Genomic DNA, 13,985 nt, shown 5'->3' with positions numbered 1-13,985 from the left:
TTTTTGTTCTTTACCAACACAAATGGGAAGGGCGGGAGGCATTAATCCAGGCCCCAAGCTGTCAGCTCAGGAATCTACAATTACTAAAAATTATTTACTGAAGAATCTACAAATGATCCAGGTCAGCACACCAGCTGTACACAATAGGATGGAACAGGCAGAGCGACTGCAGCTACCCAACATTTAGTTGAGATGGTTAGAAGATACCTGAAATCTTCCGTTGTGTATCTGTGTGGGTTGACCCTGGCTGAACACCAGTTACTCGCCAAAGCTACTCCATCACTGCCCTCTTATGGGTTGATATAAGAACACTCAAGTCACTCATCACAGGCTAGAGACTCTACTCAGGGAAATTAACTGAACTTATTGCCAATCTAATCAGAGTAGGGTAATGAGGAAAAACCCCAAAATCTTAACACACCCTCTCACCACCCCTCCCTTCTTCCTGGGCTCAACTTCACTCCTTATTTTCTCTACCTCCTCCCCCTGAGCAGTGCAGGAGGACAGGGAAGGGGGGTTAGGGTCAGTTCATCATGCCTTGTTTCTGCCACTCCTTCCTCCTCAGGGGAAGGACTCCTCACAGTCTTCCCTGCTCCAGCATGGGGTCCCTCCCACAGGAGACAGTCTCCATTAACTTGACCAACGTAAGTCCTTATCACAGGCTGCAGTTCTTAACTAACTGCTCCAGCATGGGTCCCCCACAGAGTCCTAAGTCCTGTCAGCAAACCTACTCCAGCATGGGCTTCTGTCTCTCCACAAGGCCACAAATCCTGCCAAGAGCATGCTCCAGCACAGGCTTCCCACAGGGTCACAGCCTCCTTTGGGCAATCCACCTGCTCTGGTGGAGGGTCCTCCATGGGCTGCAGGGGGATGTCTGCTCCACGGTGGACCTCCATGGGCTACAGGGAGACAGCCTGTCCCACCATGGGCTTCAGGGCAGCACAGCCTGAAGGGGAATCTCTACTCCAGTGCCTAGAACACCTCCTCCCCTTCTTCTGCACTGATCTGGGTGTGTGCAGAGCCGTCTCTCTCACATACTCTCAACTCCTCTCTCCAGCTGCAGTTGCTAGTGTGCAGATTTTTCCCCCCCTTCTTAAATATGACATCCCAGAGTCACTGATGGGCTCACAGCCTTGCCCAGCAGCAGGTCCATCTTGGAGCTGGCTGGCATTGGCTCTGTCAGACACAGGGGAAGCTTCCAGCAGCTTCTCACAGAAGCCAGCCCTGCAACCCCCCCTGCGACCAAAACCTTGCCATGCAAAACTAATACAACTGATCATGGGGTTTTGTTCACAGTACTAAGTTCATACATTAGTATAATTTGCTTTCCCTGTCTCTTGTACCTTCTACAGGGACACCTGTCATCCATGTGAAAAACAAAGGATAAGATGCCATCTTGGTATTGACTACCAGCCAAAATAATAAAAAAAAAAAAATCAACTGAGGAATCTTGAAGTAGTAAATATAGCCTTAAACAGTAGGAATCCCATTGATAATGCCGCCACCAACAGTAAAGACCCAGTTCATTTGAACAAGTGTATCATAACTCCCGGGATATCTGATGTCATGCAGTTTTCCAGTTGTGATACATGAATGCAAAGGATGGAGGTAGACATCTGTTTTTATACGTGACCAGACAGAACAATTTATTAATCTCTGCTACATTAACATGTCATGTCTTTATATATGTCTAGATGTTCACACACCAGAGGTTCTATACTAGAGCAGGGGTCCTCAAACTACAGCCCATGGGCCGGATACAGCCCCCCAGGGTCCTCAATCTGCCCCCCCATATTTACAGAACCCCCCCGCCAGGCGTTGGGGGGGGCTGGAAACCAAGCAGCTGCAGATGACTGCCTGCCCCTTCATCCATGCGCCGGCCCCCTGCTTAAAAAGTTTGAGGACTCCTGTACTAGAGCATTAGTAGTCCCATCTGAGTCTAAAAGGATAAATACAATCCAATCCAAACTGGGTTATTAGTTACTAATAAAAAAAAAAAAAAAAAGGAGGAGCAGGTAATAACTCTTTTACATTCAAAGCACTCAGCCTCAAGAACAAGCCAGCTGCTACAGAAGTCTGGCAGATTTTATAAAAAACATGAAAATGAAGCCTCAAGGGAACATAAGTGCCTGGAAGTGAAAGTCATCTGGAATTTAAGGAGGAACAAGGGACATGGAGCTACAACAAAAACCTTCAATGCTTAACTAGGACACACTGAAAAAATTACAGTTGAGATCACTTAAAAGACTGAAAGGAAACCTTTTAAAGTATAAATCCAGGTTACATTTTAGCTCTAGCCTTTCCTTTCTTTCAACTTGTCTATAATACCCTGGCCTTAAGCTTGCTAAGCAGTTGACAGTTATTTGAGCCGGTTGACTAGAAAAGAACTAACACAGTAAAGGCTATAAAGGCAGCAAAACAGCAACTATCTTACACACATCTCAAGTGGTCTGCATTCCAGCATGCAGCTAGAGAACTCAACATATTTCAGGAGAAAGGCCTGGCCCCCAATTTTCCTTAAAGAAATCCACAGCTTTTTTCCATTTACATTCAATGAAACTGTAACACATAACTTGTACTTGCGCATTCTTATATAAAGCGCAACACAAGAAAGTCCAGAGCAGCAGTACAGCTGCTAAGAGCACAAAACAGCCACAAGTTTAAGGTCAGGATTTGAAAGTTGCATTAATATGACTTCATCAATGGCCCTAGTTTTAATTTACAACTGGCATTTCCAATCTGTATAAACTACAAAGATTGACCTTTAAAAATCTTTTGCTTAAGTCTAGCAATTGCTACAGCTTTGAAGTTACTGCAGAAACTTGATCACTAATATAAACTGAAATATTGTACTTGCATTCATACCATTTGCAAGATAAAAGAATCTTGTCAAAACTGCAGGAAGCCAGCAATGATGTTTTAAATCTAGAAAATATTTTTTAATTTTTTCTTTGTGCCTGAATCATGGCTTCTGCAGAATGGAAAAATAACTTTTGAGTGAAAGTAATCCATTTAATGCAGCTAATTTTTGTTTTAGTCCAGATGTAATGCATTCCACACATGCCAAACTGAGTCACTATTTCATAAAGCTATCTCATAGTCATGTTTGTTTTCCCGTGCTTCAGAGAGGGAGAAAACTAGCTCACCATTTAACAAGCACAGTCCTAGTTAACAGACTATAATTAGGATACTAAGACAATAGCTTCTTTGTGCATAAAAACTTAAGAAACATTGAATGATGACAAGAGCAACATACAAGCTTAAGACTAACACACCTAATAGACCACAAACAGTTTATCCAGGGCCACATGGCTTCAGAGGCATTACTAAACATTGTTTCTTAAAGTTTATTTTGAGAAGTTAGCGACCTGTAAGCCAACTATTTAATGAACATCATGCATGTCTATCAACCAGACATTGCAATCTAAGCAAAAGCTTCAAGTAAATCCATAACCTACCATAATCCTCCAAAACATATTTGCATAACTAAAGCGCAGTTCAAGTAAAGAGTTAGCTCCCTTAACACCTACACATTTAAAAAGTATATGCAAGTCCTTTATGTAACATATTCTACTGATATTATCTTTCTAATTGAGAATTATTTTAAGAAGTGATTACTAGCTTCCTACCAATACATCATTGTCTTGGACGAGCCACAGAGATACCAGAAATATTACCAGACCTCAGGAAAATTGCACCAACCACAAGTGAGGACACACACAGAGCAAGAGAACCTTCTTATCTCCAAAGAGCAACCTCTCACTATAAGGCTTGGAAGGAAATTTGACTTCCAAGTGCAGTAAAGGTTTCTTTTAAACAAACCCACAGACCTGCACCCACAAGGCAAAAGCACTCAGGAGTGCAGAGCATATGTCACCCTTAGGCAGGGTGAGCTACAGCTTCACCTCAGCTGCCACACAGCAGCCTTCAGATCCCCCCTTCACCTTCCCTGACCCCCCACAAACCCACCACACGAGGAAAGGCTGACCACCCCAAATGCCACATGAGGTGAGGAGGTACCTCAGCTGCTCAGGGAGCTACACATTAAGAACACACACTGACTACAGTTCTCTCTCCCCCCTTCACTAATGGTACACTATACACCTTTACTTTCTTCCTTGACAACGTCGAAAAAAACACAGCAACACACTCCCACACCACCCCCACTACACACTCACCCCCATACCTCAGCCGCCTCAGCCTCCAGACCCCTTTATAGCAGGGGAGCACGACGGGGCGGAACCGAGGCTCCAGCTCTGCGACTCTATTGGACAGCTGTGTTGTCAATCACCAGAAACTGGCCAGCTGCCAGCGTGCCTGGCCCCTCCGCCGGGCCTTTGAGCGAGTGACGTGAGCGCCCCCTAGGGTCAGTGGGCCCGTGCGCCCGCCCGCCCGCGGGGGCTGGTCCGCCACCGCCGCGTCCCCGGAGCGGCGCGGCGGGAGGGGCGGGAGGCAACGGGAAGGGCGGCCCGAGCAGGCGGGTGACGCCAGCCGGACAGACGGCCGTCCTGCGAGCGCGGCGGCAGGACGGGCCGGCGCCGCCTAGTCCTCATCCCCGCCGCCCGCGGCGGCTGGCGCACGGGGTGAGGTGCCCGCCGCGGAGGGCAGCGGGTCGGCCATGGCCAGCGCCGGCCCTCGGGAGGGGGAGGCGGCGGCGGCGCGGGAGGAGCAAGCCCTGAGGAAGCTGGTGGTCCGGCTGCGGAACGTCCAGGAGAGGGAGCGGCTGGAGACGCTGGTGCAGACCCTGAGCGACCTGCTGGAGCTGGCGACCCGGCAGAGCGGTGAGGCGCGGGCGGCCCGGCGGGGCGGTGAGGCGCGGGCGGCCCGGCCGCACTGCCCAGCCCTGCCCTGCCCCGCCCCGCCCCGCCCGCGGATAACGTGGCCTCTCTCTGTCCCCCCGCAGCTCCGCGGCTCTTCAGCGGCCAAAACGTGCATGTGCCCTTGCTGCTGGTGGTGGACCTGTACCCGGGAGCGGCGGGCGTGCAGCAGGTGAGGGCGGCGCGGGGGGCCGGGGCCTTGGCGCCTTAGGAACTGAGCACCGCCGTTCTTTCCCGAAATAAAAGTTACCCCTCGGCTTGTTGCTTTCTTTTTCGCTTGCCCTCCTCTGGGCCACTCTCTGGAGTGCCGTTGGCCTGAGCAAGGGCGCTGTATCCGCTGGCGTTTAAAGGGCCCGGCTGTCCCAGCGCTTTGCGGGCGCCGCTCGTCGCGTTTCTGTTTAAACGGCAGAAGGCGGTGAAGTAGGAAATAAAAATTCAGCGATGCGAAAACTCTATGGCATGGGCTTCTAAATTACCAGTAATAAATCAGGTAAATTATCTCGTATATTTCCGATGTGTCAATATTGAATTTTGCCGCGGTTAGACAGGCATCGTAGAAGCAGAATTCTGTAATATGAATTCATACCTATGCAGCCCTATCCTAGAAGGAGGGTCGCACTAGTCCCGTTTTTTTAAGGGGTGCGTGTGTGTGAGTCTGTTAGCGAAGAGTCGGTTCTGCCGTGTAAGGTTCTGCTTGGCAGCTCCTGTAACTCAGCATCGGCCCGTTTAGCTCAGGTGCGGCACTTGCACCATTTGATTTGTACTTCAGGTACAGCTGCCAGACTTGTATGAAACAGCTCCTTCCTGGCAGGCATGTATTAACTTTCTGATTACGTTATGCTTGAAGGATGTTTATGAGCTTCAGATTTCTCTGCAGCTTGCTTTTTCATTATTATTATTATTAGTTAAGCTCATTTGTATGTTTACAATATTTTGGGCATCTTTTTTTTTTCGGTTCAACTAGAAGGCAAAGCAGAAATTATTTCGCAAACGCCTCTCAAATAATAGTATATTTTACGTGGTTTTTTTTCCTCTAGTAGGCTTTGGATAGAGGGCAAAAGCATGAAATTAAAATATAGAATTGTACTTGTGTAATGATTCATCTGGAATAACAGTGATCTCGGGTTTCCTTTGAGGACTAAATATTTGTGCACAGTCTGAAGTTTTAACTTATTTTGCTATTCAATTGTCAAGCTATTAAGAAATATAGAAGGATGAATTGGCAATTTTTTTCAAGATAAAGCGTATCAGGTATATAACAACTTACAAAACCACCGCTCAGACATTAGGTGATGAAGTAAAAAAGCATGAAATCCAGCCACAACCATTAAGTCTGAAATGACAGCATAAGATTCTCAGAAGTGCATAAGGAAGATAGCAAATGTTTAATTTTCATTTTAACTGTGTTAAAATGCCTCTTATTTTATATGGAATTTTAAAATTAGTATTAGTCTTTGTCTACATTTGCAGTCACACAGTGTTTCAGTTTAGAAGTTTTCAAGCTACTTTGCATTATTATGTTGTATTAAATTGTAAAATTCATAGTCAAGGCAAAGCTCTAATCCTGTTCCTCATAAAATGTCATAGGCTGCTCTTCCTTCACATTAAATTACGGTATTTACAAACATCCACAATATGTTAGTAGAGCTCTGTCTTCTTGCTTCATTCACTGCATTTTTTTTACAGTCTTTGTGAATACAGAATTCTCACTTTATGGCAGTGGTGAAGTAATGTAGTCCTGATTTCAGTGTGGTCTCTCTACACTACTAATGAGTTTTCATTGAATAAATGGATTAAGCAACCTCTTTTGCTTTTACTATTGTGATAAAATTGACTCGCATAGGAGAATAAATACAATAAGAGACATACCTGAAGTGAGGATTTTCTTTCTTTCCCCTCCTTAACTGGTAAACAAAGAATCATGTTGTGCTGCTATTCCACTGGCTTGTACAGGGTACATTTGCTTGGTAGATCGATATTGCAAGTACCAGTACAGGCATAAACCCTGAAAACTTCTTTAGAAGTAGGAAAGTACTAGACTGGAAAGTCAGTAGTACCTTAAAGTAAAATAGAAGTCTTTAAGTAAATACAGTGGTTTCTTTCTGCAGTTAACTCTGGCAATGATTGGAGCAGCTTAGAAACTTTAGAGCAAAATATGTTTACACTTGAGTAAAGAGCAGTCAGCAGAGCCTCATTGTCTCACATAAGAGGTGTGACCTAATGTAATATAAATTCATTGCATGCTAGAAATGAAAAGGGTCTGATTAAAAATAACAGTTTCAGTGCTGCAACCAACTGTTTCTGTATATAGGGACCTGTTGAATTGTTTATAAGAACGTCTTTGTTTGCTGGTTTGGGTTGTTTTTCTTTCCCTGTAACCCTTAGGATTTCTGTTATTTAAAGGACCCTTATTTTCTTATGTCATTATTAAACAGATAAAAAGCTTTCTGTTATCTCAGGTCATGATTTTAATATTGTGAAATAGACCACATGTCAACAAGTCAGGTGTTTCCATTGTGGTGACTCCAAGTATTGACAAACATTTATAAGAACTGTAGATCCAGAAAAGACCAATCTAAAAAAAAAGTCATTAAGCTAATTTTCATCAGGTTCTAAATTTTACAAGAACACTTAGGTGGCATGAACTGGGACTTTTAAACTAAAATCTTTTCTAATCAATACACAGTGTATGAATTAATGGTCACCTCTACAATATCTTTGCTGTGCAGATTTGAAATTTATACCTGATTCGCTGTCACTGGTAAACTCTGGTTTGCTTGGATCATGGAAAATTAGGTAATTACATATCATCTTGGGGAGGACTGGTGGTTGCTAAGACTATTCTTTGCACCTGTGTTTAGTCAGGACTCAGTTACACAGACCAGCCTAATGTTCCTGAATGTCCATAGTAATTGGTTTGCAGTCTCATGTAGAGCAAGCCAGCTTGCTATCCAAGCAAGAGAAGAGCGTGGAAATTAGGCCGTGGTCAAGCTCAATCTGCAGACATTAAGGTTGTAATTGGCTAAAAATATCTGGCTCCACAAATCTAAATTGAAACAGAACTACTGCAGATAGTGTGGGTGTATGCCATATAAGCAAGTAGGTGAAAGATAAAAGCAGAATTTCATGCTCAACAAAGCTTTCATGAAAGCTGTCTAGATTCAAGCCTGTGCTGTTCCTATAGATGTCCTTACGCTACCAGAGTTGCAATTTCTGCTTTCTAGTCTTGAAGACTGTAGGGTTAGAGATCATGCGCTTTCCATGAACTTTGCAGTTAAACTCTTTGGAGTTTAACTTTTTTTAGTTTAACCATTTGCTTTCCTGTTGGTGGCTGCCCTGTCTTGACCCCTTTGCTTTACATAACTCTCCTGCCAAAAACTTACCCAGTTACACATACAGGTTTTGAGCCATAGTTAGATTATCTACTGTCTTGACCCTGTTCTTAAAGCGCACAAGCCTACTTCCATGGTTTTTTTCATTTTTTCTGTATGGCCAAGGGAACTTATATACCTCGTTTTAATTCATTTTTGTAAAATCTGCTTCATCTTGACTTTTGACATTTCACAATTCACTTCTCTTTCAATACAGCAGTGTTTTCTTGCTCATCGGTCAATCCTTTGTACAAATTTTGCTTACTGCATCTTCACTGAAGTTCATTCAATCATATCAGCCTGCAGGCATTCTTAAAGAGAGCAGATTTCTCCAATATGGAAGAAGAATATTTTTCAGTTTTGGCATTACTTAGAGATGTTTGATAGTCAAAGAATTTGCATAGGATAGAGCAGGTAGTTATTAAGAACAAATGCATTGGGTTTAGTTCATCATTCATTCCTTGTGATCTCAAAACTTTCACTGCCTTCATTACATTTTGAAAGCACACAGTATTGAGGATTGATGGTGAGAATATGAAATATATAGTATTGTTTAGGTATCTCATCCTCATTTAAAACACTGGACACCTTTAAAAACCTATCCTTGCTTCTTATAGTTTTCTATTAAATGGTAAATTCTCATGGAAACACCTGGTCCTCAATAAAGCTGGACTGCCTTTAATAGTGCAATGGTCTTCCCTGGCCCATGATGACATACTATGAATCACGTTGTATTTTTCTCTGTCAGCATCTCTTTCAACTGTGTCTCCTTTATCCTCAAGCAGCGCTGAAGCATACTGAGAGTGAAGTGTTCCTACAAGCAATGCATTTGGAATCACTAGCATATCTGTTTTACCTCCATCTTTTAAATTTTTATGCTGTTTGTCTTCTCATGTGTTAATTAATTTTCCCATATTGATTTAACTAGATAATTTTTCAGAACATGTTTTCCAAAAGCCAAGAATATTAGAAGACAACATTGAAGATCCAAACAGAATCTCTGTTCTAAAATAGCTGTATTTTTGTTTTACAGATGGGTTGGTCACTTCTTTGTAAATTAATAGAAATCTGTCCGAGTACTCTTCAGAGCATAGCTCCTAAGGATGTTGGGAAGGACTGGGAAGTATTGGGTGTTCACCAGTAAGTATTTTATATGCAGAGAGTGTTCAGGAATGCTTGGTTATCATGGCAGCATATATATGCAATGAAATATATTTATATAAAGTTATTACATCAGCTTCTAAATGTTGGAAGATTTTTGTAGGTTTATTCAGCCTTCAAAATGGGCTCACACAAGCAAGGATCTTATCTGTGCATATAAATACCTGGTGGAGAAAGTAAAAGAGGCTGAGCCAGGCTCTTGTCAGTGGTGCCCAGTGACAGGGTGAGAAGCAATGGGCATGAATTGAAATATAGGAAATTACACTTAAAAAGTTTGCTGGGGTGGTGGTGTGGTGGTGTCATTGTATGGTTGGGTTTTGTTTGTTGTTGTTTTTTTTTATTGTGAGGTTGGTCAAACACTGGAACGAGTTGCCCAGAGAAGTTGTAAAGTCTCAGGCCTTAGAGAGATTCGGAACCTGACTGAACATGGCCCTGAACCCCAGCTTAGAGCAGGGAGTTGACGTAGGAGACCTCCAGAGGTCCCTGCCAATCTCAACGATGCTGAGTTTCTGTGCTTATCAAGGTCTTCCATTTTAATAGACAGATGCAGTATTGCCTGAATTTGTCTGTGTGTGTGTGACTGTTCTTTCCAAAAGTGAGGAACTACATCCACAAGCCTAAAGTAATGTAAATGGAGAAGAGGAGGTTTTGTTGGTTTTACAGTGGTTACAGTACATGGTCAGTAGGGAAGTAAACTCCCTTGAAAGAAGTATGTGAAGTTTTTGTCAGAAAGCGAAAGTGATCTTGGTTGCTTTTCACTAGCAAGGAATAAGCGCACTGAAGATGTACAAGCTAGTTACAATTTCTTTGGCAGCTTAAAGGCTTGATAATTGAGAGTTATTCTGTGAGCTAGAGATGCTGCTGTTCATTCTTGGGTTCCAGAAAAATTACACTTTTGGGTGGGTCTTTCCCATAGCCTCTTCAGAGCCCACATAGTGTCTGCAGTTGAACGAAGCATCCTTTTCAAACTCAATCTTCACTGAAGATCTGATGATAACATTACTGTCCACAATTCCTTCCCACTACCAATATTTTAGCCAACTGTGTTTCCCTGTCTGGTATGCTGACAGTTTTCCTTGCTGTGGAGAAACTTGTTCTTAGTGGGAGAGTGGGCTCAGGCATTTCTGTCAGTGCCAAAGACAGAGCAAGCCAGCTAAATTATATCTCGGGTTCCTTGTAGGGGGATTGCAGTAGTACTGCAGTGTATCGGTATCATAATGAATACATGCAGTTTGCAGCAAGGCAGGAAACAGTTATGGTAGAGAACAGGTGGTCTTATTTTTTTATTTTTTTTGCAAGAGATTTTCAATTTTATTTGTGTAACTATTTTAGGAGAACAGCAGTCTTGAACTAGAAAAAGCATTTTTTTCATGTGTCTCAACCATGAGCCAACTCAACCATGTTAGTTGTGTTTACAAACAGTACTTTCGTATTGACTTAGGTGTTCTTGACAGACAGTGTGATAAAGAAATAGTCACTGTCAGTGTGAGGAGAAAGGAAAGAAATTCCTTCAATGTGTTTGCAACCTCTCTGCAAGGTCAGAGACTTCATGAGATGTTCTGTAATCTCTTACATTAAACTCTCATACAGTAGATAATGTTTAGAAAATTTTACACCCTCACTCTTAATTATACTTGAAATATGAAGTTATATGTAGGGAATTTTCTCCTTGTATTAGACATGCTTTAGTGTCTATTTTACCTTGCAGTATACTGAGCAAGCTCCTGTCTTTATATATTAGCACTTGCCTGAAACAGATCACACTCTATAAAATGCCTGCTTCCCAAAGCAGAGTTCCTTCTCCACAGCAGAACTCATGAGTCATTGGTAGATGAGGGAGAGACGTTTAATGGCTTCAGAGCATTTGATAACTCGGTGGGCCACAGCTACTTATGGAGCAAAGAGGTGAAGGAATCTTTACCTCATGTACAGTTTCTATGCATGTATGCATGTGTGCACACACCTGCACCCACACAATAAAATGCATTAGGAATGCTTAAGACTAGAACACTTTAATTGGGAAATTAAAGTAGGTTTAAGGGTGTCTGTTCAGCTACTCTACCAGCTTGGTTAGGGTGGCTCTTTGTTTTCCTTGATTCATCACCCTACTGCTTAGTCCATACGTGTGGGCTGTATGCTGGGACAAGAATTTGCCTCAGGACTGAAAACCCAGATACCACCATCTGTCCTTGTCTGTAGACTTAATAGTCCAAAGTGTGCATACAGAAGTTTCAGTGAAGTATCTATTCTCCATTTAAGAAAAACACCCCTGCATTTAACTGGATTTTGTTTTCCATTCTTACAATCATCCCACACAATATTCTGACTAACCTTAGATTTCTACAGTGGTTTTGTGTTCATGAGAATGTAAGTATGTAAGGCATGGTTTGTGTGAATAGATGAGATATCTTTTATTGGACTTACAATATCCTTTACCTTTTGCAAGACAGGAAATAATAACAGTGTATCTCCCATCAGACTTTGCCTCTTATATGTATTTTGATTATTATAGTTACGACACTAGTGCTACAACAGAAGGGAGAGAAACGAGCAACACCATAATATGAAGGGAAAAGAAAGAAAACAGTGATACATTCATTCCAGTTTATAAAGTTATACTTTAGCAAGGCAAATAACCTCATTGCTAGAGCTGGGGAATGAAATTTGGATGAAACTTTTAAGTGTTGCTTTTTATTTTTCAAGACATGTCAAGAATATCTAGTAAAGTGTCACGAACTACTACACAATCTATTTTTATTAGATATTATATATACCAAGACTCACATTTGAAGATTGTTAAGATTGCAAGGCCAAGCTCTCCAAAATCATGAAAATAAAAAAAAAAAAATGAAGGCTTCTTCAGGGTTTTTTTATGTAAGCCTGTCCATTTTTATTTAGTTTTTAATCACACGGTCAGGGGTTTTTTCCCCCTTTTGAGATATGCTTCATTCAGTGCGCAATCAGTGCTTACTCATATTCTGTCATCGACATCATTCGATGTTTGGCCTGCTGCCATATTTACTGTATATTAGCGATACCTCATGTGAAAACTGGCCTATTCATTTTCTTCTCAGCTTTTCTTAGTGCTCATCATTATTGTCTAGAGCTTTTAAAATGTTGTTTATTGAGAAGGTTTTACGGATTTGTAGTCACTGTTTTACAGATGGTAGTTTGAGCAAAATATGTTAAGAGCATGAAATGATTTTTGGGTGCCCAGTTTGATACATGCACTGGATTTTTCAGAGTACTCGGCATTTTTTGTCTCTTCCTGTTTAAAAAGTCAACTTTGACTGTGATGCAGCATTTCAGAGTTTAATATCCATGGGTCTCAACTCCACCCAGAAAGTAAGAAGTGTAGAACTGGTAGTCTATGAAATCTTTCTTTCTAGTGATTTCACCAGTGTCACATAAGTGCTGTTTGGTAGAAACTTAGATAGTGTAGAGTTCTTCAAGTTGTTGCTCAAATTCTTTAGCTGGGAAACTGCTGTTGCTCTTCCAACAAACCCTTGATTGTTCACTGTAGCTTAGTGCTTGCCGCAAACAGAACGTTGCCATACTGTCCATATTCTGCTGTGCTCCACAGCCGTGCTTAATGTAGAGTAACCCCACCCTGAATGAGACTTGTCCCCTGTAGAACAAATATATGAAACTAATTAAAACTTAGTGTGAAATTTATCAATTTTACTTCATTATTTTAATGAGGTGTGATAATAGTTAAAATACCAACATTATTGCATTGTTAACTTGAAAAGAACAGAAACTGAAATACAAGTTTTAAAAAAATAATTAATTGGGAATTTTTTAAGCTTTTGCTGATTTCTGTAACTATTTTTGGTTTTAAAGTAAATGTTTGATAAAATTTTTGTGTGTTCATATTTCTGTAGCCATAACTTTTTCCTTTTTTTTTTAATTTTAGGCAGATTCTTAAAATGCTTACCATTCACAAAGGAAATATAAATCTCTCAGTAATAGGACTGAAAGCATTAAATCTACTCCTCATGTCAGGTATTGAGTGTTTTACTTTCCTGCTTTGTCTAAGCCTTTAAAACACAGACCTGTGGTATAAAATATGTGACTGTACATGTTGGACCTGATTTTTCTCTCTGTTTTACTCGGGAAAATAATATGTCATTTCTACTTGTATACAAAATAATATTGCTTTGCACTTTTTTTTTAATCCAGGTAGAAATGATTCTCCAAATTGCAAGGCTGTGAAGAACATGACTGATTAATTTTGCCAACTTGTTATTAGCATAGACACAAATACTTGCTGTTAAGCAGATAAATAAAATAAGGAAGAAGTTATTTTTCCTTGCCAATTGATAGTCTGGCTTGCTTGCTTTAGTACTGATTAGTACTTTTGAAAACAGTAAATCATCTTGGACATTTCTGTTATTCTGCTCTGCAGAGACCTGATCTTACGAGGTACTGAGAACTTTTCTTGTGGTGCTGAGATTCTTGATCTTCCATTGAAATTAAAGAGAGACCCTAAGGGAGAGATTCTGCTAGTTTTAATCAAGCTAGCCTATAATATTAGCACAAATTATTGTTAGAATAGGAATATTTCCATTGACTGTAACCAGCTTTGAAATCAGCCTTATTTACAAACTAAGGATTAGACTTGACTTTAGGTAGT

At 41.4% G+C, this 13,985-nt stretch overlaps 1 protein-coding gene across 1 annotated transcript in view; it reads left to right on the top strand.

The window, feature by feature from the left end:
• The first annotated feature begins 4,418 nt into the window (after window positions 1-4,418).
• Window positions 4,419-13,985, top strand: part of LRRK2 (leucine rich repeat kinase 2) — a 72,963-nt gene continuing 63,396 nt past the window's right edge. Inside the window, exons 1-4 of the mRNA XM_037388193.1 lie at window positions 4,419-4,781; window positions 4,904-4,989; window positions 9,222-9,328; window positions 13,266-13,354. Coding sequence (XP_037244090.1) covers window positions 4,619-4,781; window positions 4,904-4,989; window positions 9,222-9,328; window positions 13,266-13,354 — 445 coding nt within the window. The 5' untranslated portion in view covers window positions 4,419-4,618. The remainder of the gene's footprint in view (window positions 4,782-4,903; window positions 4,990-9,221; window positions 9,329-13,265; window positions 13,355-13,985) is intronic.

The sequence above is a fragment of the Falco rusticolus genome, chromosome 5 (genome assembly GCF_015220075.1).
Source record: "Falco rusticolus isolate bFalRus1 chromosome 5, bFalRus1.pri, whole genome shotgun sequence".
Taxonomy (NCBI): Eukaryota; Metazoa; Chordata; class Aves; order Falconiformes; family Falconidae; genus Falco; species Falco rusticolus.
Note: the sequence above shows the minus strand (reverse complement) of the source record. Positions and strands in the feature narration are given on the sequence as shown.